The sequence below is a fragment of the Ursus arctos genome, unplaced genomic scaffold (genome assembly GCF_023065955.2).
Source record: "Ursus arctos isolate Adak ecotype North America unplaced genomic scaffold, UrsArc2.0 scaffold_28, whole genome shotgun sequence".
In the NCBI taxonomy this organism is placed as follows: domain Eukaryota; kingdom Metazoa; phylum Chordata; class Mammalia; order Carnivora; family Ursidae; genus Ursus; species Ursus arctos.
In genome coordinates this window covers 37,578,511-37,599,850 of record NW_026622963.1, presented here as the reverse complement: position 1 = coordinate 37,599,850, position 21,340 = coordinate 37,578,511, and the positions used below count along the sequence as shown (strand labels likewise).

At 60.1% G+C, this 21,340-nt stretch overlaps 1 protein-coding gene across 21 annotated transcripts in view; it reads left to right on the top strand.

Moving 5' to 3' along the window:
• FAH (fumarylacetoacetate hydrolase) overlaps positions 1–21,340 on the top strand; it is a 68,516-nt gene that overhangs the window by 5,323 nt on the left and 41,853 nt on the right. For 20 of the 21 annotated variants that reach the window (XR_008956053.1, XR_008956061.1, XR_008956051.1 and 17 more), the window contains exons 3-13: positions 131–252; positions 744–793; positions 3,370–3,460; positions 6,437–6,534; positions 6,638–6,690; positions 8,924–9,023; positions 9,751–9,881; positions 11,473–11,548; positions 13,410–13,456; positions 14,923–15,024; positions 15,762–15,879. Coding sequence is in view for 3 of the 21 variants with exons in the window: in XM_048220387.2 (XP_048076344.1) it covers positions 131–252; positions 744–793; positions 3,370–3,460; positions 6,437–6,534; positions 6,638–6,690; positions 8,924–9,023; positions 9,751–9,881; positions 11,473–11,548; positions 13,410–13,456; positions 14,923–15,024; positions 15,762–15,879 (988 nt within the window). In the remaining 18 variants the exon portion in view is untranslated. Of the gene's footprint in view, positions 1–130; positions 253–743; positions 794–3,369; positions 3,461–6,436; positions 6,535–6,637; positions 6,691–8,923; positions 9,024–9,750; positions 9,882–11,472; positions 11,549–13,409; positions 13,457–13,964; positions 14,196–14,922; positions 15,025–15,761; positions 15,880–21,340 lie in introns of those variants that run through there. The other variant, XM_044388453.3, reaches the window with a different exon arrangement.

Genomic DNA, 21,340 nt, shown 5'->3' with positions numbered 1-21,340 from the left:
TTGCCGATCGTGTGCAGACCTGGGGCGAGGGGGTGGGGGGGACGCTTTCCCCAGCTCCAGGGGCGGAGAGAAAGTCCTGGCAGTGCGAGGGCCTCTCCCATGTGCGGTCTGCCCCCTCTGCCCCACGTAGCCCACTCTCAACAGCTTCATGGGCCTGGGCCAGGCCGCCTGGAAGGAGGCGCGAGCATTCTTGCACAACCTGCTATCCGCCAGCCACGCCAGGCTGCGAGACGACGCGGAGCTTCGCAGACGGTGAGGGGCGTGCGGACCTAGGCGGGCGGGGAGAGGGGACAGTGCGGTGACCAGGGCCGTTCGGAGCCACTGCTCGGCTGCCTCCACCTCCTCCAGCCCCTGCCTCCGCTGCATACTGGTGGCAGGGCTCTGGGCCGACTGGGAGGACCCGTGTCTTTGGCCTGGAGGGTCTGGCCAGGTCCGGCCACTGCCCACTCCCTTCCTCATCAGCACCTTCCACGTCTGTGTCTGGTTTCCAGAGAAGGAGTAATTTGGCCCGTTTTCTCGAGAGGAAAATCAGAGCAGAGAGGAGGCATCGGGGCTCTTGTGGGCACATGCCTTCCCCAGGGTGGCCTGCTGCAGCCCAGTCTTGGCCCCAGGCCAGCCTGGGGGTGCTCACTGGAGACTGTGAGCAGGATTCCAGGGCTGGTTTGGGCTGAGCCTACAGTGGGCAGCCAGAGCAGGAACCCCACTTGGTGCTTGACCTTGAAGCCCCTGGTTCTGTGTTGCAGTGCGTTCGCTGCCCAGGACTCTGCTGTGATGCACCTACCGGCCACCATAGGTACGTAGGGCCCCTGTCCCGGAGCGGCTCACGGGGCCAAGACACTGGCTGGCCGGGTGGGGGTGCCTGCTACCGGACGGGCTTGGGAGCGGGGCGGGGCTCTGGGCTCTACCCCCGCCCGTCATGGACCCAGGCCAGTCTGAAAGCCAGAGCCCTCGCTGGGTGGCTGCTGGCTACTGGGATTTGTGGTTGGCCATCGGCTCCCTTCCCAGCAAATGGCTCTGTCCTCGAGGCTGGAGGGAGTGCTCCCAGCTCATCCGTGAGTCCGAGTCAGGGGTTCGAGGAAAGAGGGTCCTGGAGAGCCCCAGTTTGAGCCCTTGGCCGGGAGTCTGATGAAAGTTCCAGTTGGCAAGTTGCCATTGTGCAGACTCCCTTAGCTGAAGCAGAGGGAGGCTCTGCACCCTCGTCTCCCAGCCCCAGGGTGCTGGCGCACCTGTGAGCTCAGAGGGTTCCAGAACCCGGGGCTGCGGGGCCCTGGCAGGCCTTGTGCTGTGTCTGCCCCGTTTGCTTTTGCGGCCTTCGTCCTAGCACAGCCTCTGGAGGCCTTCCTGGTGGAGAATGGCCTTTCAAAGGACAGGTGCACCAGTCAGGACTTACCCCGTCCTAGGGTTTGAGGGTTGAAGCAGCTTAAGTGTGCAGAGCACAGAGCTCAGGTCAAGCTGCGTGTGTGTAAGAATCCCCCCCCACTCTGCAGCCCCTGCTTCCTTCCAAGGGCTCTCTCTTCCTTCTGCCACCCCTGTGTTCCTGCTTCGGACAGCTTCTCTGGGGCCTGGCGCACAGGGCTGCGACGACACGGTCTGGAGAGTGTGAGGCTGTGTGAGGACTGGTGCAGCCCGGCCTCCTGGCCGGTCCTGAAACACCAGCGCCTCAGCCTGTTTGCTGTCCATCCCTGCGCCCACACCAGGCCACCACCATCCGTCCGTCTCTCTAGTCTTACTTCTAGAAGCTTCATGGAGAGGGAATCACACTGTGCATAAGCCTTCGTGTCCATCCCAACCGGCATTTCCCCCCAATATCACCCTTACTCTTCCTCTTATATTCCTGGTAATCTGTATTTTGTATGAAGGAAAAAGAAGGTTTTAGTTAAGGCGGTCTCACAAAAATTTCTTTAAACTGTGGTAAAGTACACGTAACATAAAACTTCCCGTCTGAACGATTCCGAAGTGTACGTTCAGTGGCATCGAGTACACGACACGGTCCCGCCTGTTAGCGTGAGCCTCTGGAACCGCGCACCTGCCCCCGGTGGGGGTGGTGTCGTGTCTGCGCCTCACGCCCGCCGCTCCCGTTGCCCGCCGCTTGTCAGCCATCACGATACAGACACCCGTATGGAAGCAAGCCGGCGGCGGGCGCTCTGGGACGACGGCGCTGTGACCGCCGTGTGCTGGGCCCCTGCCTGGCCCTGGGGTCCTGCTGCAGTGTGCAGCCCCGAGCTCCTGAGGGTGCGTGCGGGACGGCACACACCTGCCCCGCTCTTCGCGGCTTAGAAGACACCACCTTGCAGTGTTTTGAAGGATGATCATGTGAGAAAGACTCGATCTTTGAGTCTGTTGAGTTGGGATAGCCGCCGCAGGGCCGCGGTGCCCCCACGGGGCCAAGGGCGCACCTTTGGGGGCTTTTTATATGCCAGACATTAGGATAAGTACTTCATTTACTCACTTACTAACGATCTTATTTTTAAGCAATCTCTACCCCCAACGTGGGGCTTGCAGTCGTGGCCCTGAGATCACGAGTCCCACGCCCCCACTCACGGAGCCAGACGCCCCCATGATACGCACTTTAGACACATTATTTCCTGCTCTGTAAGGTGGTGCCCTGGAGTGTGACCCTTCTTGTTTCTGGTTACGGATTTCTTCTTCCCAAGAATCCCTCAGCTCTTACCTCTGGGATCCGGACATGAAGGCCGTGTGCCCCCTGCTCTACCCCCCCCCCCATAGAACTTCTCTCCTCGGTCATCACTGCCCTTTCCAGTCTAGACTGGCCTGCCGCCCTGCTTCGTCTCCCCCTCCACCCCTCCCTGCCTACTCCCCTCCCCCTTCTCCCCCTCCTCCTCCTTCCCCTTTCTTCTCCTCCTCCCCCACCTCCTCCCACTCCTCCTCCTCTTCGTCCTCCTGGAGCAGTCCTGCCAGAGAGAGTAGGGAAAGGGCCTCAAAGTGTTGCCAGGATTTGGACTCAGACCAGGGGGGAGAGAAGCCATGCAGGTGGCAGGTGCCGCTCGCAGGTGCACCTCACACACAGGCCTGGGGAGCAGAGCCCTGGGTCGGCAGTGGTGAGGTGGGAAGCCCCGGGAAGAGGAGGGGTGTCCAGCGGTCTGTTCCACTCAGTCTTGGCTCCTCGTTCCTTACTTGTCTCTCAGGAGAGTTCTCAAAACAAGCTGTGAGTGAGGCTCATCGGTGTTGCATTTGCGGCCGAGCTTTGGACGGCGCTGTGGGGGTGCGCTGGTGGGAAGGGCATGTAGGGGTGCACTCGCGGGAAGGGCGGGGCTGGACGCCTGCATGTGCCTCTTCCTCCTGCTCTGAGACCCGCCCTGCCTGTGCTGGGCAGCTGGCCACCGCGGGGTCTCCGGTGTCTCCCCGCAGGTGACTACACGGACTTCTACTCCTCCCGGCAGCACGCCACCAACGTGGGCATCATGTTCCGCGGCAAGGACAAAGCCTTGATGCCCAACTGGTATGTCTGGCCCAGAGTGTGATCAGTGCGCAGGCTGTCTCTCCATTCCCAGCAGCACACTTTCCCAGGAGCTAACAAGTCCCTCTCAGGGTCAAGAGACCGGGGCGGGCGGGGGGGGCTCCCATGCCCGTGATCCACCACTCCTGGAAACAGAGGGACCACCCCTCTGTCCCTCAAGCCCCTTTGTCCAGAGAACAGGGTTGAAGATCCGTCCCCGAGTGGGTACGGTCCTTCTAGGCTCCTGTTGTAAGCTGTGTATCACTGCCCTGTGGGCACGCCTCGAATCCCAGCCTTCTCCACGCCTGGAACTTTCTGATGCCTGAGAACCGTCAAGTGCGCCCATGCTCTTTATCTGTCGAAGTGTGGGCAGCTCACAGCGTGAGCTGTGTTCGTTTCTGGGATCCGCACAGGGGATCCTGGGGTCTCCAAGGCTGTGACCATTAGCCTCATTTCATGGGAGCGAAGACAGGCTGAGGAGGCCTGGCTTGCCCGAGGACAGACAGGGCCAGAGGCACCTCCTAACTCCCAGGTCAGGGCCACGCCCCACTGGGAACACGGAGCCCAGATCATTGCCCCTTTGTTCCACGTTGTCCCCTGGATGTGGGGGTTACTTAGAACATGGTGGTAGGTGCACAGCCCAGGCCGGGTGCCGCCAGCCACGCACAGGCCGGGGAATGTCCGTCAGACTCAAGGTGAGGAAGGAGGAAGGAAAGAGACAGCAGGCTAACCACCTAGAGAAGTGAAGCAACAAGGCCAAGGTTACAGAGCAGGACGCATGGGTCTGGGAGAGCAGGTGTGCAGCGAGACCAGGCTCTGCCCCGGGCAGGCTCCAGGCTGAGTGGGGGAGCCGGGCCATTTCCGTCTGCCGATGAGAGCAAATGGGCTTCTCTCCGGATGTTGGAGGCGAGGTTGCCCATGGCTGTGCCTTTGTCACTCTCTGCATATATCCTTTATTAATACAGGGTGGTATGTGTTCATATCGTGATTAAGCCTGGCTTGCCCTCCCCGCCCCCACCCTCTGAGTCCCTCCTCCCGGAGCAAAACTCTTGTCCGTTTTCCATATTCTTTCACAGACATTCTGGCCTTCTCTTTGCCAGCTTTTCTATGCAACCCCTGCTCTCCTACTAATTTGAAAGAATGTTTCATATGTAATAGAAATGAACCCTTTGCTATCACGCATAGTAAATACTTTCTCCCAGCGTGACATCTTTTTACTTTGCTCTCTTTCCTGATACAGAAGCTTTATACTTTTATAAAGTCAAACATGTCCATCATTTTTTAATTTTAATTTTTTTTAAGATTTTATTTATTTGAGCGAGAAAGAGAGGAGAGCAAGCAAGAGAGCATGACTGGGGATAGAGGGGCAGAGGGAGAAGCAGACCCCTGCTGAGCAGGGAACCCCACACGGAGCTCGATCCCGGGACCCCGGGGATCATAACCTGAGCTGAAGGCAGACGCCTACCCGACTGAGCCACCCAGGCGCCCCTATCCCTCATTTTTTAAATGACATTGGCTTTCATGTCATCCTGAGGCTTTTTCCAGCCCAAGAATTGGAAGATAGTCTTTGTGCTTTGCTCCTGGCACGTACTGTAGCCTCACTTTGTACAGATTTAGAGGTGTGCCCCACCTGGAACTTCCCTGTGCGCGTGACGGGGGGTGTGGGTCTGCATTCGGCTCCTGGACGGCCATAGATTGCTCTAAACCCGTGACCTATGACGAGAATGAATACCTCGGGGTTCTGGGGGCCGGAGCCTGGGGCCGAGGTTCTGGGGCTGAGCTCCCTCCGGAACGTCCAGGGGACAGTCTGGGCCCTCGCTGCTCCAGCTCCAGGAGGCTGCAGGGGGCCCCGGGCCTGACTCTGCCTGGCTTCCTGTGTCACTGGATTTAGGGCCCCCGGATGATCCTGGATGACCTCATCTCAGGACCCTTAACGCAGACCCTTTTCCACAATAAGGTCACCTTCCCATTTTCTGGGGGATGGGACGGGGACATGATCTTGCGGGGCCCACTGTACGGTGTGACTCGTGCAGACATTTGTCAGGCGTTCATCACGTGCTGTGCTGTGACTGACAGTCGCGGTCACATTGCTTGGCTGTCCATCCCTAGCGCATCAGACTTTTAACTCCTTTTCTCCTGTGTTTTGATATTTGGGAGCTCTTTCCTTTTTCACTTGTCTGTCTTAGAGACAGAGCTCTTGGCTGTGTTCCTGCTGCCCCGTGCGGCTTTGCCGTCAGGCCGGCCGGGTCGGGCGCCCAGGGCCAGCGCGTCACACTGCGTGACCTCAATCAAGCCCTGGATGCTCTCCTCTCTGCTCCGGGCTGAGTTCGCGCCCTGCTGGCTGGCGGCACCTGCGGCTGGGGGCGGGGAAGATCTGGGAAGAGTCTGAAGAGGGACCCTGTGTGGTGCCCGCCTGTTCTGAGCACCGTGTACGCTGGCGGCTGGTACTGTCCCTGTGGGTTGTGGCGTCGGCTCCTGGCTGGTGCTGGAGACGAGGATGGAGGAACCCCTGTAAGTGCCCAGCTCTGCGGCACTAAGTGCCCCCACACCACGGTGCGCCTGTCGGCACCATCCACCTCCAGAGTGTTCTCATTGGGACAACGGACGTTCTGTCCCCGTTAAGCACTAGCTGGCCAGGCCCCCCGCCCCGGCTCTGGGCACCACCATGCTCTCCGGGACGGCACAGAGGCGGAATCGTGCTGGCCCTTCTGAGCCGGGCCGCGTGGCGTCGCTGAGGCTCACCGGAGTCAGGGCGCGGGCCGGCATGTCCTCCCGCGTTAGTGCTCGCTGGTCCTCCTGTGTGCTGTGTGTAGACCACACTTTCCTTATCCCTCTGCCCGTGGACGGATGGTTGGGACTAACTTTGGGTTTTAGAACCACGTGTGTATGTGTGGACTCCTTTTTGTTTTTAGTTCTAAAAACTGTAGAAATTTATTTTGCAGCGTGTAACGGTCAGCGTCCTTCCTCCTCCTTTCTCAGGCTGCAGCTTCCCGTGGGCTACCATGGCCGCGCCTCCTCCGTCGTGGTGTCCGGCACCCCGATCCGCAGGCCCATGGGGCAGATGAGCCCCGATGACTGTAAGTGGCCCCAGCGCCCAGGCCTCACTGGTTCCCGCTCTGTGTGCCCACGGTCCCGTGGCCCGGCACCCACGACAGCCTCTCTCTCCTGCCGCTCTTGCAGCTAAGCCTCCTGTCTACGGCGCCTGCAAGCTCTTGGACATGGAGCTGGAGATGGTAAGCCAGGCCTCGGTCTCTGCACGGGCGTCCCACGGCAGCAGCGCTCCCCGGAAGGGCTGCCCAGGGTCCCACCCTGGGGTCCCGGCCTGGCTGCCCCCGGGACAGTCCATCCTCGCACGGCTTCTGTTTTGTGAACTTGCTGAGTTAACCGCTAGCGTCCCCCGCAGTACCCGCAGAGCTGGTGGGGGTCATGAGCGGACACGCAGAGAGTGGCGGAGAATTGGCGTCCCCAGCGTGTGTGTGCCACGCTCTGCCTTCTCGGTCCCGCTCACGCTGTGGACACGTGCTCTGCGCACTACTGAAAGCCGCGTTATTTTGCATCTTTGTGCTTATTTTGGGGGGGGTGCTTTCGCTGTTTTAAGTTGCCCCTTGAGTGTGGTGCTGTAGTGTCGTCTGGTGTTGGCGACGCGCCCTCCGGGGACACGTCTGGACCGCACAGCCCGCCTCCGGGCGGGACCCAGCCGGCACTCACGCGCTTGTGTTCCTGAGTCAGCAGTCGATGTCGGACAAGGTGCCCTCAGACAGAAACACACGCGAAACACGGTTAGGTATCGATTGGCTGAGGTAGGCCCGGTATTTTCCGTAGGAGCCGAGGGTCTGCACCTGCTAATCCCGCGTGTGTATTCTGTATCGATAGACTATACATGACAAGGGTCACACCTGTCCCAGCCGCCCCGCAGCTATGGTTGGGCCCGCGCAATCTCAGAAACGTGGCTGTTTTAGGGCTGCATGGTTTTTTAAATTAAGGGGTTTTTATTTTGAGATACCTGTAGGTGACATGCAGTTGTAAGAAATAACACGGAGAGATCCTGAACGCCTTCCACACACTCTCCCCCAGGCGTAGCGTCCCGCACGGCAGTACCTACCATCGCTTCACCCCCAGGATGCTGACATTCATCCCCGAGGACCCCTCACGCTGCAGGGCTCTGCATATTACTGGGGACACTGAACTCTGGGAAGTCCCCAAGGCGAGGGGACGAAGGGGAGGGGGGAGGAGCTGAACTGAACGGGAGGACCCTGGTGCAGCTCGCAGGATGATCAGAGGGCAGGTAGTGGAGCCAGGCCCAGTGGGGGGCATGCAGGCAGGCGGGTAGCCGGGGGCTTCCCTCCACCGGCATCTATGGGGAGCTTCTCCTCATGGCAGGTGGAGGAGAAGGGATTGTGGGGCCGCCTGGTAGGGGCCACGGCACTAAGAAGCCAGGGCCGGCTGGAGGCAGGCTGGAGTTCCCTGTCCCTCCAGTCCTGCCCTGTGATTCCTGGGGTTCCGTCCAGAGGCAGGAATGTATGGTCACTTCCAAACAGCAAGGCCTTCCCCGCCAGCCCTCAGCCCCCTGCAGCGAGGGTGCCATGGGGGCCCCAGGAGGAGCCCTGCCAGTGCAGAGGCACAGAGCGGGGCCCTCTGCAGGCCTGTGCTCTGCCTGTGTTGGTCCTGTGGGGGGTGGACAGCAGGCCGAGGAGAGGCAGAAAGTCGGTGTGCGGAGACGGTGCGGGGCGGGCGGGATGGGGAGCGCAGATGATCTGCACTTGATGCTGATAAGATTCTATAGAAATTGGTGCCCGTGGGCTTTTTTTAAATCTTGATGAAAAGACTTGCAGTGTTTAAACACTGTCACAGAGCAAACTGTGACAGGTTTTGCAAATGTCACGGCTGATCCTGTGTGTGCCTGACAGTCGTCCCCCCATTTTCCCCTGCGATGATGTCTCGGGGTTCTGCTGGTTTCCGAGGCCCTTGCTGGTGATGTCTCTCTGCAGAGGGGGAGGGCAGCGGGTGGGGGTGTGGGGGATGCCCCGCCCCCCCGCCACGGCCCTCCTGGCTGCATTACGGAGGCAGGCTTCTCATTTTTCGTGACACGAGTACACACCCAGATATTTCTGTCTCCCATAAGCCCGGCGTAGCTGTCAGATCTTGAAATGCAGCCTGTGGGGGTGCATGCAGAGGTGCAGGGGAAGGAGCGGGGTGGCCTGGGGCTTGCTGAGGGAGGGAGCGGGGCAGCCACGGGATTGGGCCGGTTGGAGGCCTTGGGGGGTGCCGGCTGCGTCCTGCCGCTCCCCACTCTCCCAAGGTGACCAGCTCTCAGCTCAAGCACAGTCCACGACTTAGAAATGCAGTGAATTCGCAGCCTGGGCCGGTCCCCGGTGGCAGTCTTGGTCCCTGGCCCAGGTTTGGAAATGCCTGCCCTCTGCCCTCCAGACCAGTGCCCTGATTCTAACCAACTGTTCCCCGCGTCAGGCTTTCTTTGTAGGCCCTGGGAACAACTTTGGAGAGCCGATCCCCATCTCCAGGGCCCACGAGCACATTTTTGGAATGGTCCTTATGAACGACTGGAGTGGTAATTATTGGGGTGTGGGTGCCCTGCTCTGGCTGAAGACTGGGTGCTGGGGACCGTGTCACAGAAGCCGTGGATGGTTTCGGGGTCTGGTGCTGTTCAGAGGTGGGGAGCGCGGCTCGGTGTCTCGCGGACTTCTCGGCTCTGAGCCCCTGGGTTCCGATCTCCAGTGTTCCTGTAAGCTAACCAGGAACAAGGCTGACGTCACAGCTGGCGTTTCTGAGCACCTCTGTGCCAGGCCCTGTGCTGAACCCCCACAAGGCGCCAGTCACCTTAGCGTTCCCCTTTCACGGGTGAGGAACTGAGGCCCAGGGAGATTGCAGTTAGTTGCTGAGCTGAGATTTCAAACGAAAGCAGCTCAGTGTCCCAGTGGCTCCCGACCTCTAGGCCACATGCCTAAGCCCCAGGAAGTGTCTGCCCCGCCGCCACCCCCCGGGGGGGGGGGTAGAGGATGAACTTCCAGCCCCCTCCTGGGGGAATGCCTCCCGCCCTTTGGTCATCGTTCTCTTTGCTGTAACCTGGCACAGTGACCTCGAAGGACCTCTGTCCTTGGCCCTGAATGCTGTTGCCTGTGGTCCCTGTGGTCGCCATGGTCCCCGTGGTCCCGGGCAGTCTGGCCGAGGCCAGAGCTCCGTGCAGTGTGGCGGTCCTCCTCATTGGGGGGAAGAACGGAGTCTTGGGCGAGGCCCTGGGCAGCCTTTGTAAGCCCTGATTGGCCCTTCTCTTGCAGCTCGGGACATTCAGAAGTGGGAGTATGTCCCTCTTGGGCCGTTCCTTGGGAAGAGTTTTGGAACCACCATCTCTCCATGGGTGGTGCCCATGGAGGCCCTCATGCCCTTTGCCGTGCCCAACCCGGAGCAGGTAAGCGGTCCCTCTGCGGGAAGCTGCACACCCGGGTGCCTCTGCCCCTGCGGCTGCTTGGCACCGGGCATCCACACTGTCTGAATGTGCAGGGAAGCTCCGTGCCCCCCATCTGCCTGCTGGGGGGCCCTTTGCAGTGACCTCAGGTGGGCCTGGCACAATCCTTCTGCCTGTGCATTCTCCACTCCCTGCACAGTTCTTGGGGGGAAACACAGAATTCTGTACCCTTCGGAATCCTCTGAGGCCCGAGGCCAGAAGAGAAGGTGTCCTGGCCAGGGCCACCATCCTGCACAGCTTTGCTAAGTTCTGCTCTGTGCGGTGGCGCCCCCTGGAGTCCAACTGGTAGAATGCAGCCTGGAGCCTGGCAGCAGGGAGTCCTGGTCCTAGCACCACTTCACGCCCCCACCCCGTCCCATCAGCGGCCAGAGCCCCTTGTGACCTCTCCAGCATGGATCTGCGGCAGCCCCCTGCTGCTCCTGGCGCTCCGTCCCCCTGCCTCCCCTGTCTTCCCGAGGCCTGCGATGCTCTCAGCCCTTTGCCGTCCCCCCCCCCCCACACACTGTCCTGGGGCACCTGCACCCACACTGCCCTCTTGTGCTCATGTCTGCTGCACTGAAAGCAAACTGGGAGTTTTTCCCTTCGAGCCGATTCCTCACGAAGCGGCTCCCCTCACTCTTCTTGCAGGCCGTGCTGCACCCCTCCCACCTCTCCACACCTCCCTGTCCTGGGAGGTTTCCTATCAGCCTTCCTGAGAGCCAGCCCTTCCCAAACACCCTCCCCGTGGGGTCTTCACAACTCTTGCTACTTTGCCTGTCATTTGATGTTTTCCTTTAAAGCCGCTCCCGTTTTTTTTGTTTTTGTTTTTGTTTTTGTTTTTAAGACAATTTTTTTTTTAAAGATTTATTTATTTATTCGACAGAGATAGAGACAGCCAGCGAGAGAGGGAACACAAGCAGGGGGAGTGGGAGAGGAAGAAGCAGGCTCACAGCGGAGGAGCCTGATGTGGGGCTCGATCCCACAACGCCGGGATCACACCCTGAGCCGAAGGCAGACGCTTAACCGCTGTGCCACCCAGGCGCCCCAAGCCGCTCCCGTTTTTAAACTCAAATAATGTGTTTAGAAAAGGAAGGATCTTTTATTTGTTTGTTTATACTTTATATCTCTATTGGTGTCACTAGCCACCAAATTAATCATAAAAAGAAACGCGTAACTGTTACAGTCACCCCAGACTACTCGTGTGTGGCATGTCTGGCAACACTGCTGTGGGCTGCCGTGTGGACTCCGTGGCCTGGCCGTCGGGCTGCCTCCACCGGGTCCTGCACCAACAGTGCGTTCCTGCTCCCTGGCTTTCTGGGGCGTCTCTGATCTGACCCCTGTGCCCTTGACCTGCGGATGCTCTCCCCGCCCCCCCCCCCCGCCAGCTTCTTTCCAGAGACTAGCGCATGTGACCACCCTGGTCCCTATCGTGTGGGGGCCTCCTTTGGCCTAGGGGGGATCCCCTGTGTGGAGGGAGCAGTGCTGGTGCGCTGTGGGACCCCCCCGGGCCAGCGCCATCTGTCAGCAGCCCCTGTGCTGTGCTCTGCCCTCACAGGACCCCAAGCCCCTGCCGTATCTCCGTCACGACCGGCCCTACACATTCGACATTAACCTCTCTGTCACTCTGAAAGGTACTGTCGTGGAGCTGGAGGGTGTGTCCAGGGCTCGGTGGGCTCAGGTGGCCAGGTGCCATTGTCCCATTGCTCCTGAGCTCCTGGGGGGCGGGGGCGGTGAGAGGGCATCACCTGCTGTGTCCCTGGAGCTGTGGAGGGTCCTGCAAAGGGAAGAGAGGGGGACGGGGTGCCCTTTGCTCAGAGGACACCACAGGAGCCCGCAGGACGTTAGCGGCCTGTCACTGCCAGAAAGCACGGAGCCCAGGGCCTCCCTCCTCTGCCTGCATCCCCTCGTCCGCACCGCAGCCAGGGGTCTGTTCAGCCTCCGCTCACTCGCGCACCACCAGTGACCCCCCCCCCCCCCGGGCCCATGTTCCATCCGGGGCCTGTTGGAAAGCCTGGCTCTGCTCTCTGGGGCTGCACAGCTGGCCCCCACACTCCACCCTGGGTCAGCCCTGAGAGCCTCACGGACGGGGCCCACGTGCCCCGGAGGCTCTTGGGCTCGGCTCCTTTAATAGGCAGGTAGAGCGTTAGTGTAAAGAGCGTGGCTCTGCAGGCCGTGGCTGGGGTCCACCCTCCACCCCTGCTCAGCTGTGGGGCTCTGCAGGCTGTGCCAGCCCTGCTTATCTGTGGGGCTCTGCAGGCCATGGCTGGGGTCCACCTGGGGCCTGCTCAACTATGGGCAAATGGCTGAGCCGGTCTGTGCCCCGGTGCGTCATCTGTAAAATGGGCCAGTAATGGCACTGACATGACCATGTGGTTGTGAGGGTTAAGGAGGTGGACGGGCTCTGTAAAGGTCTAGAGCAGAACCAGTACCTAGGAAGAGGCTGGTGTCATTTCTGTTCCTGTAGGGGCCCTTGGGGCTGGGGGGCGGGTTTGCCCAGGGGCTGCACACAGAGCCCTGGCCACACTCTGGCTTGGATCTGTCTCCTCCTCTTCTCCGGTGTATGCACGCCAGGCTTGGCTCGCCTGCCCCCTCCAGCATCCCCGCCCTTCATGGAGGTGGTTCCCCCGCAGAAGGGGACAGAGCTGTCACCAAGGGAGCAGGACACCCCCCAGAGGAAGGGGCTTCAGGAAACACCCCACAGCTGCAATCTAGTGCCCTCCGAGATCTATGCCGGCCCTGTCCTTTCATGTTATGCTGTAGGAAGATGAGGCTCAGGGAGGAAAAGGGGTTCACCCCAAGTTGCTTAGGGGAGCTACTGGCCAGGCTGAGAGGAAAACCTGGTGTCGTTGGATCTGGGCTTGTCTCCTCCTACCCACAGACCCTCTTGGGGGCCCACTTCTGTCTTATGTTCATCTGCTGGCCTGGAAACATCCAGGGGAATGCCCTGTTGGGGAAGGAACGGTATTATCAAGAAGGCGCGGTGTCCAGAGACTTAGAAAGACCTGGAAGGGGAGGACTGCGTACAGGGATGGCTTCCAAGACCCCTCTCCGCCCCAGTCCCGAACATGCTGTTCTGACGGCCCCAGTTGAGATCTGGGTGACAGGTGTAGGCCCTGACCTGACCAGGGGCCGTGGGGCACACCTTCCTGTGCAGCCTCGGAGGGGAAGCCAGGGCCAAGGATTCTGAGGGAGTAACGGGCCTTGTAGGTGTGAGCACGGCTGGGAAACAGAACAGCCGTGACCCGCGGCCCTGCCTGTCCTAGCTGCTTCGTAAATACCGCTGAAGTGCGTTGTAAACCGGACGTGGCCCGTTGGGGGAGAGGCAGGTGGGTTTCTACGTGCTCGGGCTGGAGATTATCACTGCGGTGCACATCCCCCGGCTCCGGTGTTCACCGTTTCACAGGCCACAAAACCGCTTACCTTACAAGTGTGCCCCCCGTCCCGATCCATGGAGCGAAGTCCCATTGTCGATGCTACTTGTGTTTCCAACAGGAGAAGGAATGAGCCAGGCAGCCACCATCTGCAAGTCCAATTTTAAGGTGAGCTTTGAAGCTGGGCAGACTGCTTCTCGGAAGTGTGGGACGTGGGGTGGTCCTTCCGGGAAGAACGGGAGGCTCGCATCCATTCTGGGATATGGTGATGGCTCGGGGCGTGGCCTGGAGCTTCCATGGCCCTGTTCCTTTCCAAAGAGGCCACGAGGCCACAGAGACTCCTCCAGATGCAGGCTGTGTAGACATGACCAGCAATTTTCTTGGGGGAGCGACCAATGTTCCTAACAGGGTCTAGTCTGCGGCTTCTTCTGTCCTGGCAGGGGAGTGGATTGAGCCAAGTGACTTATGTCTGTTTTAACTGAGCTGCTCATTGAAGCCTTACTCACACAGAGGAAAATGCACAAATTCTAGGTGCCCAGCTCAATTAATTTTCACAAAGTCCACACCCCTGTGTGGCCAGCACCTGCCGGGCAATGGGAGATTTGCAGGCCTCCGCTGCCCCCTTCCGTCCCCTCCAATCAAGTCTGTCACGTAGCACATGTGTCTATATACGCAGCCCAGAAGGACTTGCAGACACTTTCCCCAGGAGCTCGAGCCCGCCCGCGTGCACCCCGCAGCCCGTCAGCCTCCCGGCTGTCCTGGCCGGCACGGCCGCGGTGCGCCTTCTCCCTTGGGCTGCTCCGAGCGTGGTGGTGTCAGTCTGCGTCTCCCTGAGCAGTCCCGCAGCTGGGCCCCTTCTCGTGTGTTCACTGAGCATGTAAGCGTCCTCTGAATCAATGTAGTCCTGTTGCCTCTAGTTTCCCTTCTAACTGGACCTTGTTCTGGGCTCCCTAGGTGGCTAGGAAATCAGGGGGCCTCCTCGAGGGGGCTCTTGGGCAAGAACCTGTTTCTAAGTTCTCCTGTGTCCGCATGTGCAGCTCCAAGAGTGGCAGATCTAAGAAGCTGTGGGCTCGGAGAGGCGTGGGCTGGCACTGCGTCTGAGCGTCTTGGCCCCGTGGTCCTTGGCCCCCTTCCCCAGGCAGAGCTCCCTGCATGCTCCTTCGTTCCTGGGCCTGCCCAGACATCCTGTTGGCTCTATGCTTCAAGGCCCAGGGAGGTGGGGTGGACGTGGGGGGAGGAATGCCAGTGAGCTCTTTGCTCATTAGAAGCCTCTGCTGTGATGAGGTCCTGAAGCATGCCAACTCAGGACCCAAGGGTATTCGCAGGGCAGCGTCTGATTGCAGACAGATGGGCAGGTTGCAGACTGAGCGTCTGAGCAGGGAGAAGGTCTGCCTTCCTGGAGAAGGCAGGTTGGGGAGCCTGAGGGAGCAGGGGAGCCGAGGCCAGTGCACAGCGGGGAGGGAGGGGGGACACCAGGAGGACAGCTTGTGGTTGCTGTGAGCGACCGGGCGAGCTGGTTGGGGCACCAGGAGAGAGCCCGGGGAGGCTGTCTGTCACGAGTGGCTGTGTGAGCTGCCAACCAGGAGGCTGGGGTGAGCCACCTGCCCTGTCCCCCTCTGTGTCCCTGCCCTCAGTACATGTACTGGACGATGCTCCAGCAGCTGACCCACCACACCGTCAATGGCTGCAACCTGCGCCCAGGGGACCTGCTGGCTTCTGGAACCATCAGCGGGCCGGTGAGTCTCCGATGCCTTGGGCGCTGTCCATGTGGACAGCCTACTCCGCACACAGACCCGAGGGCCCTGAGCTTGTCCTGCAGAAGGGCTTCCCACCCAGGGCGGGAGCATCTTACAACTCTTCCTTCTTCCAGCTTCGTCCAGCAGGGGGTGCACAAGGGGCTTCCTTTCCAGACACTTTCCAGACTTCCTTTACAGACACTGTAGGACGGGAGGCTGCATCTGTGTGCTTAGGGGACAGAGGACGTGGGGGGAGTCAGGGAGTGGCCATGCAGTCTGGCTGTCACTGGGTCACATGCACCTTCCCAGGATGAGATGACCCCACTGCTGTGCCCCCTGACCCCCTCATGCCACCATAAGCCCATGGGAGAGTCGTAGAACCTTAGGGGATGGAGACTTTGGGATGGTGCACGTGCCAGTCACTTCCTGCAAGGTCCTGACCGCAGCCTGTGGGTCGACGGGAATCTCTCCCCAGTGGGAGGGTGTCAGGCGTGGCAGCATGTGGGTTCGCTGCAGTCGCAGGGCAGGAGAGGGCCTGGGCGCACTGTCCCAGCACTGCCCGGGACCCAGACAGCGCGAGCAGGGCCCAATGCAGAGGTCCCACCAAGGCAGGGTCTTTGAGGGGCACAGCACCCATCCCTGCCCGGGGCTCAGCTTTGCTACGCGTCCATTCTGCAGCCGACACCCTCACCAAGGTGTAAATACATGGGAGGCTTTCTTCCCTTCTTGTGATGAAGGAGCCAGAGAGCTTTGGCTCCATGCTGGAGCTGTCGTGGAGGGGAACGAAGGCCATCGAGCTGGGGAACGGACAGACCAGGAAGTTTCTGCTGGACGGCGATGAAGTCATCATAACAGGTGAGGGCAGCCAGGCCTCGCGGGCTCTGTGCACCTGCTGCTGGCCTGCGTGCCCTGGCCGTGTGGCGCTGCGGGCTGGCCCAGAAGCCATCTGTCTGATCTCGTCCCCACTCCGGCATTCCCAGGCCCCTGTCTGCTTCTTGTGACCACCCCAGCCTTGGCCACCAGGGACTTTAAACCTCAGTGTCCACGACCAGAAAGGCCCCAGGTGTCCCACTCTGTCTCCCTTCCTACTGAGCGAGACTGTGGGGTAGCGGCAGGCTCCCACACTTCTGGGCTTTGCTGTGCTGGGACCCCGTGTCCTGAGACCAGGCTGAGCTGGGCCGTGCCACACGCCAGGTGTTACCACCCAAGGGGGAGGCACCGCAGTGGCCGGCAGCACCCTCGTCAGAGTCAGACGCGGGTCCACCCCCAGCTCCCACGGGCTGTGCGACCCTCGCCGAGTTATCGACCCTCCTGGGCTCCGGTGCCTCATCTTTAGGTACTTATGTTTTAAAAGATTTTATTTACTTATTTGAGGGAGAGACACAGACCATGAGTGAGGGGAGGAGCAGAGGTTTGTTTTTGTTTTTTTTTTTAGATTTAATTTTTTAATTTATTTTATTTTTTTAAGATTTAATTTATAGGTTCCTCATCTTTAAAATGGAATTAATGATGCAGAACTTACCCTCACAGCATGGTTGTAAGGATGAGGGGAGCTGGTTTATTCCTTCATTCTCTTTTTTTTTTAAGATTTTTTTAATTTTTTTCTTTTTTTTTAAGATTTTATTTATTTGACAGAGAGAGACAGCCAGCGAGAGAGGGAACATAAGCAGGGGGAGTGGGAGAGGAAGAAGCAGGCTCACAGCGGAGGAGCCTGATGTGGGGCTCGATCCCAGAACGCCGGGATCACGCCCTGAGCCAAAGGTAGACGCTTAACGACTAAGCCAACCTGGCACCCCTTTTTAAGATTTTTTAAAATGTATTTATTTGAGACACAGAGAGAGAACGAGAGGCGGAGAAGCAGATTCCCCGCTGAGCAGGGAGCCTGATGCAGGACTTGAGGCCAGGACCCCAAGATCATGACCTGAGCTGAAGGCAAATGCTTCACCAGCTGAGACCCCCCAGGTGCCCCTATTCCTTCATTCTCGCGCACCTGCTTGAGTCCCATTCTGGGATTCCAGTCATGAACAAGACAAATACAGGGCCTGGTCTTTGGGAGCACCTGGCAGGGTTTAGTCACTCGCCTGGGGTCTCACTGCCAGTAGGCGCTGAAACCGAGGTCCCACCTGCCAGCTTCTCATCAGAACCCCGACTCTGAGCCCCTTGTTTTCCTTACCATCATTACAAACCTCTCCAGACCCGTATTTTCAAACACTTGTGGGGTGTTCGGGTCAGCAGGCATGCCCGGTCCTCCATGCTCACAGCCTGAGTGTCACGTCGTCACCCCCTCCTTGGCCCCATCCTCTTGCCGCTGTTTCCCCTGCGGGCTGGCACCACAGCCCCATTTTGTCAACACAGCCTGCTGAGCAGCCTTTCAAAGCCTCACGCCCCCTCTGTGCAGCTGCCTGCCCCAAGCCACCACCCCTCCGTGCCGGGACTGCCGGCACGTGCCCAGCCCCTGCGGTCCGCCCTGCCGTGGGGGGCGTCACTCGTCTGCTCCCGGTTGCCTCCTGGCTCCCTAGGGCCTCTTGTGTCAGATGTGCACCTGCCACTCCCCTGGTTCTGCCCCGCCCGCCGGCCCCATCGAACCCCCTGAGGACTTACATCTCGCTCAGCCGCAGTAGTGCCCTCGCCGGGCGCTCGGGTATAATCGGTCTGTGCAGGCAGCGCCAAATTCTAGTTAATTGTATGTGCGTGTTCCCAGCCTGACTAGGAGCTTGGATTCCTTCCTCGGGCTGCTGTCACAAATGGCCACAAACATGCTGGCTTAGAACAAGAGAAATTCATTCTCTCCCCATTATGGGAGGCAGAAGTCGGAAACCCAAGGATTGGCAGGGCGTCCTCCTTGCCGAGGCTCTCGGGGAGGACCCGTTCCGGCCTCTGCCACCTGCTGGTGGCTCCTGGGTCCCCTGGCAGCCACATCCCTCCAGCCTCCCCCGCCGTCCTCACTCAGATTCCTCCATGGCCGCCTGTCTCAGTGGCGCACTCGCCATGGCATGTAGGGCCTGCCTCGGTCATCACCGCATCTAAGACCCCTCACTTACTCACACTTGCAAAAAGTGCTGTGTAAGGTAGCAGTCAGGTGTTCCAGGGCCGAGGGCCTAAGCTCTGTGGGGTCATTGTTCAGGGCAAGCTGCAGCCCCACAGGTCTCTGCAGGCTGACTGTGTGCCAGGCACGCATTAGGAGCCGTGCGGTTGTTGGTTGATGAAGCGAAGTGGAGCTGGTAGAGAAGGTGCGGGCAGAGCCCAGGCCGTTACCGTCCCCACAGCCCTGTTGCGGCCTAATTCCAGCTTCGCTGAGATTTCTGAGAACCTGCCAGGGGCCAACTGAGTTACAGCGCTTACACCGCCCTGATTCCGTCTGACACTCACAGGAGCCCTAGGCCAAGGGATCGTTGCCCCAGTTTACAGGGCAAAGAGCTCAAGTTGGCAGCAGGTGGGTTGCCTGCTGGGATCATGCTCGGGGGGAGCCGGGGTGCAGCTCATGGACCTCTCTGTGGCTGTGGTCCTCTCCGTGGCCGGTCTTATTTCCAGCGTTTCTGCGGTGCTTACGCACCTGACGCAGACCCTCAGCCCTCCTTCAGTGCCGTGAGCATTGAGCCCCAAAGCGTTTTCTGAAGTTCTGGCTGGGGAGGAGCTGGGATGGGAGAGGAGGGAGTTCCAGCTTCACCTTCCTGTCCTGCCTCCGGGGCCCCCACCCAGCTATTCCAGGCTGGGCCGTGGTCCAGGACAGCGGCCTATGCGGCTGTGCAAGGGTCTCAGCCCCCATCAGTGGAGCTGCACCACTCCCTTGGAGCCCCAAGGCTCAGGCAGTGGGTCTGTTTTCTCTCCGCTCTTGCTCTGTGGCTCCCCCGACGCCTGCGAGCCCTAGCAGTATCTATCCTTGTGCTCCCACCATGGCCAGCCTTCCGGGCAGGAAGTCCTCCTCTGTTTACAGAACGGAGAGCTCGTGGCCCAGCACAGGTGCAGGCGTGTGCGGGTCCTGCTGCCTGGGCTGCGCCCGGCCACATCCCACTGTTCCGTGCCCTCCATGTCTCCCAGCCCCCCACAGCTCTGTCTTCTGCAGGATTTCCTTTCTTGCTTCTCATGTTGATACAGACTCTTCCCTGGTATTTATTTCCTTGGACCATTTCCACCGGAATATAGCGAAAGAGAAAGTGCCCGTATGGAATCAGAGCCCCATCCTGAGCCAGAAGCTTTTTAGCAGTAATCTTTAATCAGACACAAAACTCCACGGTGGACACAACAGCAACACCATGATTTGCTGTGCACGTACCAGGTGCCAGGAATGGTGTGCGTTATTCTTCACACGGGAATCCCCTTGGATTCCTGTGGTGCCCTTATTCTGACTTACAGATAAGCCCTTGGAGGCCCCGGGCGTAGAGTACTTGGACGCGAACCACACAGTTAGCAGGTAGCAGCCCCAGAGGGCAGCTAACGGCTTTGGGATGCAAAGCCCACCACCTTCGCCGCCCCACGAGGATGCCAGCCTCCCCCATCTGCTTTCCCGGGTCATTTCCTACAGTTTGGTTCAGTGCTGTGATGCGGTCGGGACTCCCCCGATGCTCCCGTGGCAGAGACCCCTGGTTTCAGGCTCGGTGCTGCTCCCCGGGGCTCCTCTGCGAGGTAGGGTGTGCACCTGGACGCGCCAGCAAGAGCGGCATTCCGCGAAGCTGGGAGACTGGGCTGCAGCTACAGGTCGCATTCCCATTGGTGGGATGGAGTGGGGGGTGGGCTGAAGGTCAGCGTCCAGGCAAGGGCCAGTGAGGTCAGGATGCCGGGGCTCGTATTCCAGAGAACGGGGTATGCTTTCACCTTCACTTCTACCGTTGGTGGCGGTGGGGGAGAGGCGGGGGAGCTGGCTCTGACCTCTCGGGTCCCTCTACCCCTGCATGGATACACCGGCCCCCAGCTTCTCCTCTCCAGACCTGGGAGCAGCATCCTGGGGGCTTGGGAAGGCTCTAGGGTCCCTTCCCGGCCGGATGCGGCTCCTTTCATCCTCTGGACCGGTGGGCTCAGCCAGGACAGCTCTGGCTCCAGGGGGTGTCCGACAATGTCCGCAGATAACCTTGGTTGTCCGTGAGTGGGAGTCAGAGATGCCATCAAGCATCCCACCGAGCATGGCGAGCCCTCACTGGTGAGGGGCATCCAGCCCAAGATGTCACGACACTGCGGCTGAGAAGCCCATCTCGGCCACCTGCCATGCCAACTGTAAAGTGGGGGGATGTGGGCAGCCTTGTCTACGGGGATGGCTGGTCGGAAAGGGAAATGATGGCGTCGTGGATCCGTGTCCAGGAAGTAGGCAGTGCGTTCGTGGGACCAGGGCAGGGGGCCACGTGATGGACTGAGCGGCAGCGTCGGGGGCTGGGGAGGAGGACGGCGCATCAGCATCTGCCGCTCCAGGAGGAAGGCCCTTGGAAGAGGCTGCCGTTCTGACTTGGTTGCTTCGACGTTTCCTCCTGGTTGCTGGACGCTTGTCTGCTCGGGTCCACACCGCGCAGCAGATGGCACGGCCCCAGAGTCGGGGCTTGTGTCCAGCAGGTGGGGGGGTCTGGCGGTGTGTTTGTGTGACTCAAGGTCACAGGCAGCCCCTGCAGGAGCCCTCATGGTCACTGGTGCCTGGCACCACCCCTCACCCGCTCTGGCCTCCATGAGGCCTGGGGCCTGGGGAGTGATGCAGGCTGAGGGGCCTGGGCCGAGGCCTGACGCTCTTAAGTCTGGGTGTTTCCATCGCCTTCTGTCTGGGGCCCCTTGGGCTCTCTTTAAAACATGGCTGTGACTGTCACTGTCTTGTCGGAAACTCCTCCGTGAACCTCAGTGGCCTCAGAATAAGGCTCAAAGTCCTTAACACGGCTCGTCAGGGCTCTCCGTAAGTAGCCTCTCTGGGGCCCACACAGCGGCTTCTCGGAACAAATGTAGCACACGCGCCCCTCGCCTGGACCTCTGTGCCCGCGCGGTGCCGTTCCTTCTGTGCCCTCCTCCCGAACTCCTACCCACCCTTCAAATCCCAGCTCAGATGCTCCCTCCTTCCTGCTCCCGGCTCCTCCGTGCTGACCTCTCCAAACTGCACACACCGCGCCCTCTAACTCCGGTCTAGCCGGTCCCCCGCCAGCCAGGCCCCACCGCGCCCTCTAGCTCCGGTCTAGCCGGGACCCCCGCCAGCCAGGCCCCCCTTGCCTTTCCCTCGCCCTGTAGATGTGGAAAGATGTGGAATCCGATGACTGAAGCTCATGTTGGTTGAACATCAGGCATTTGCGGAACTCAGGCAGTGTGGCCTCTGGCGAATTAGCAGACCTGGGCTTTGAACCCAAGCCCACTC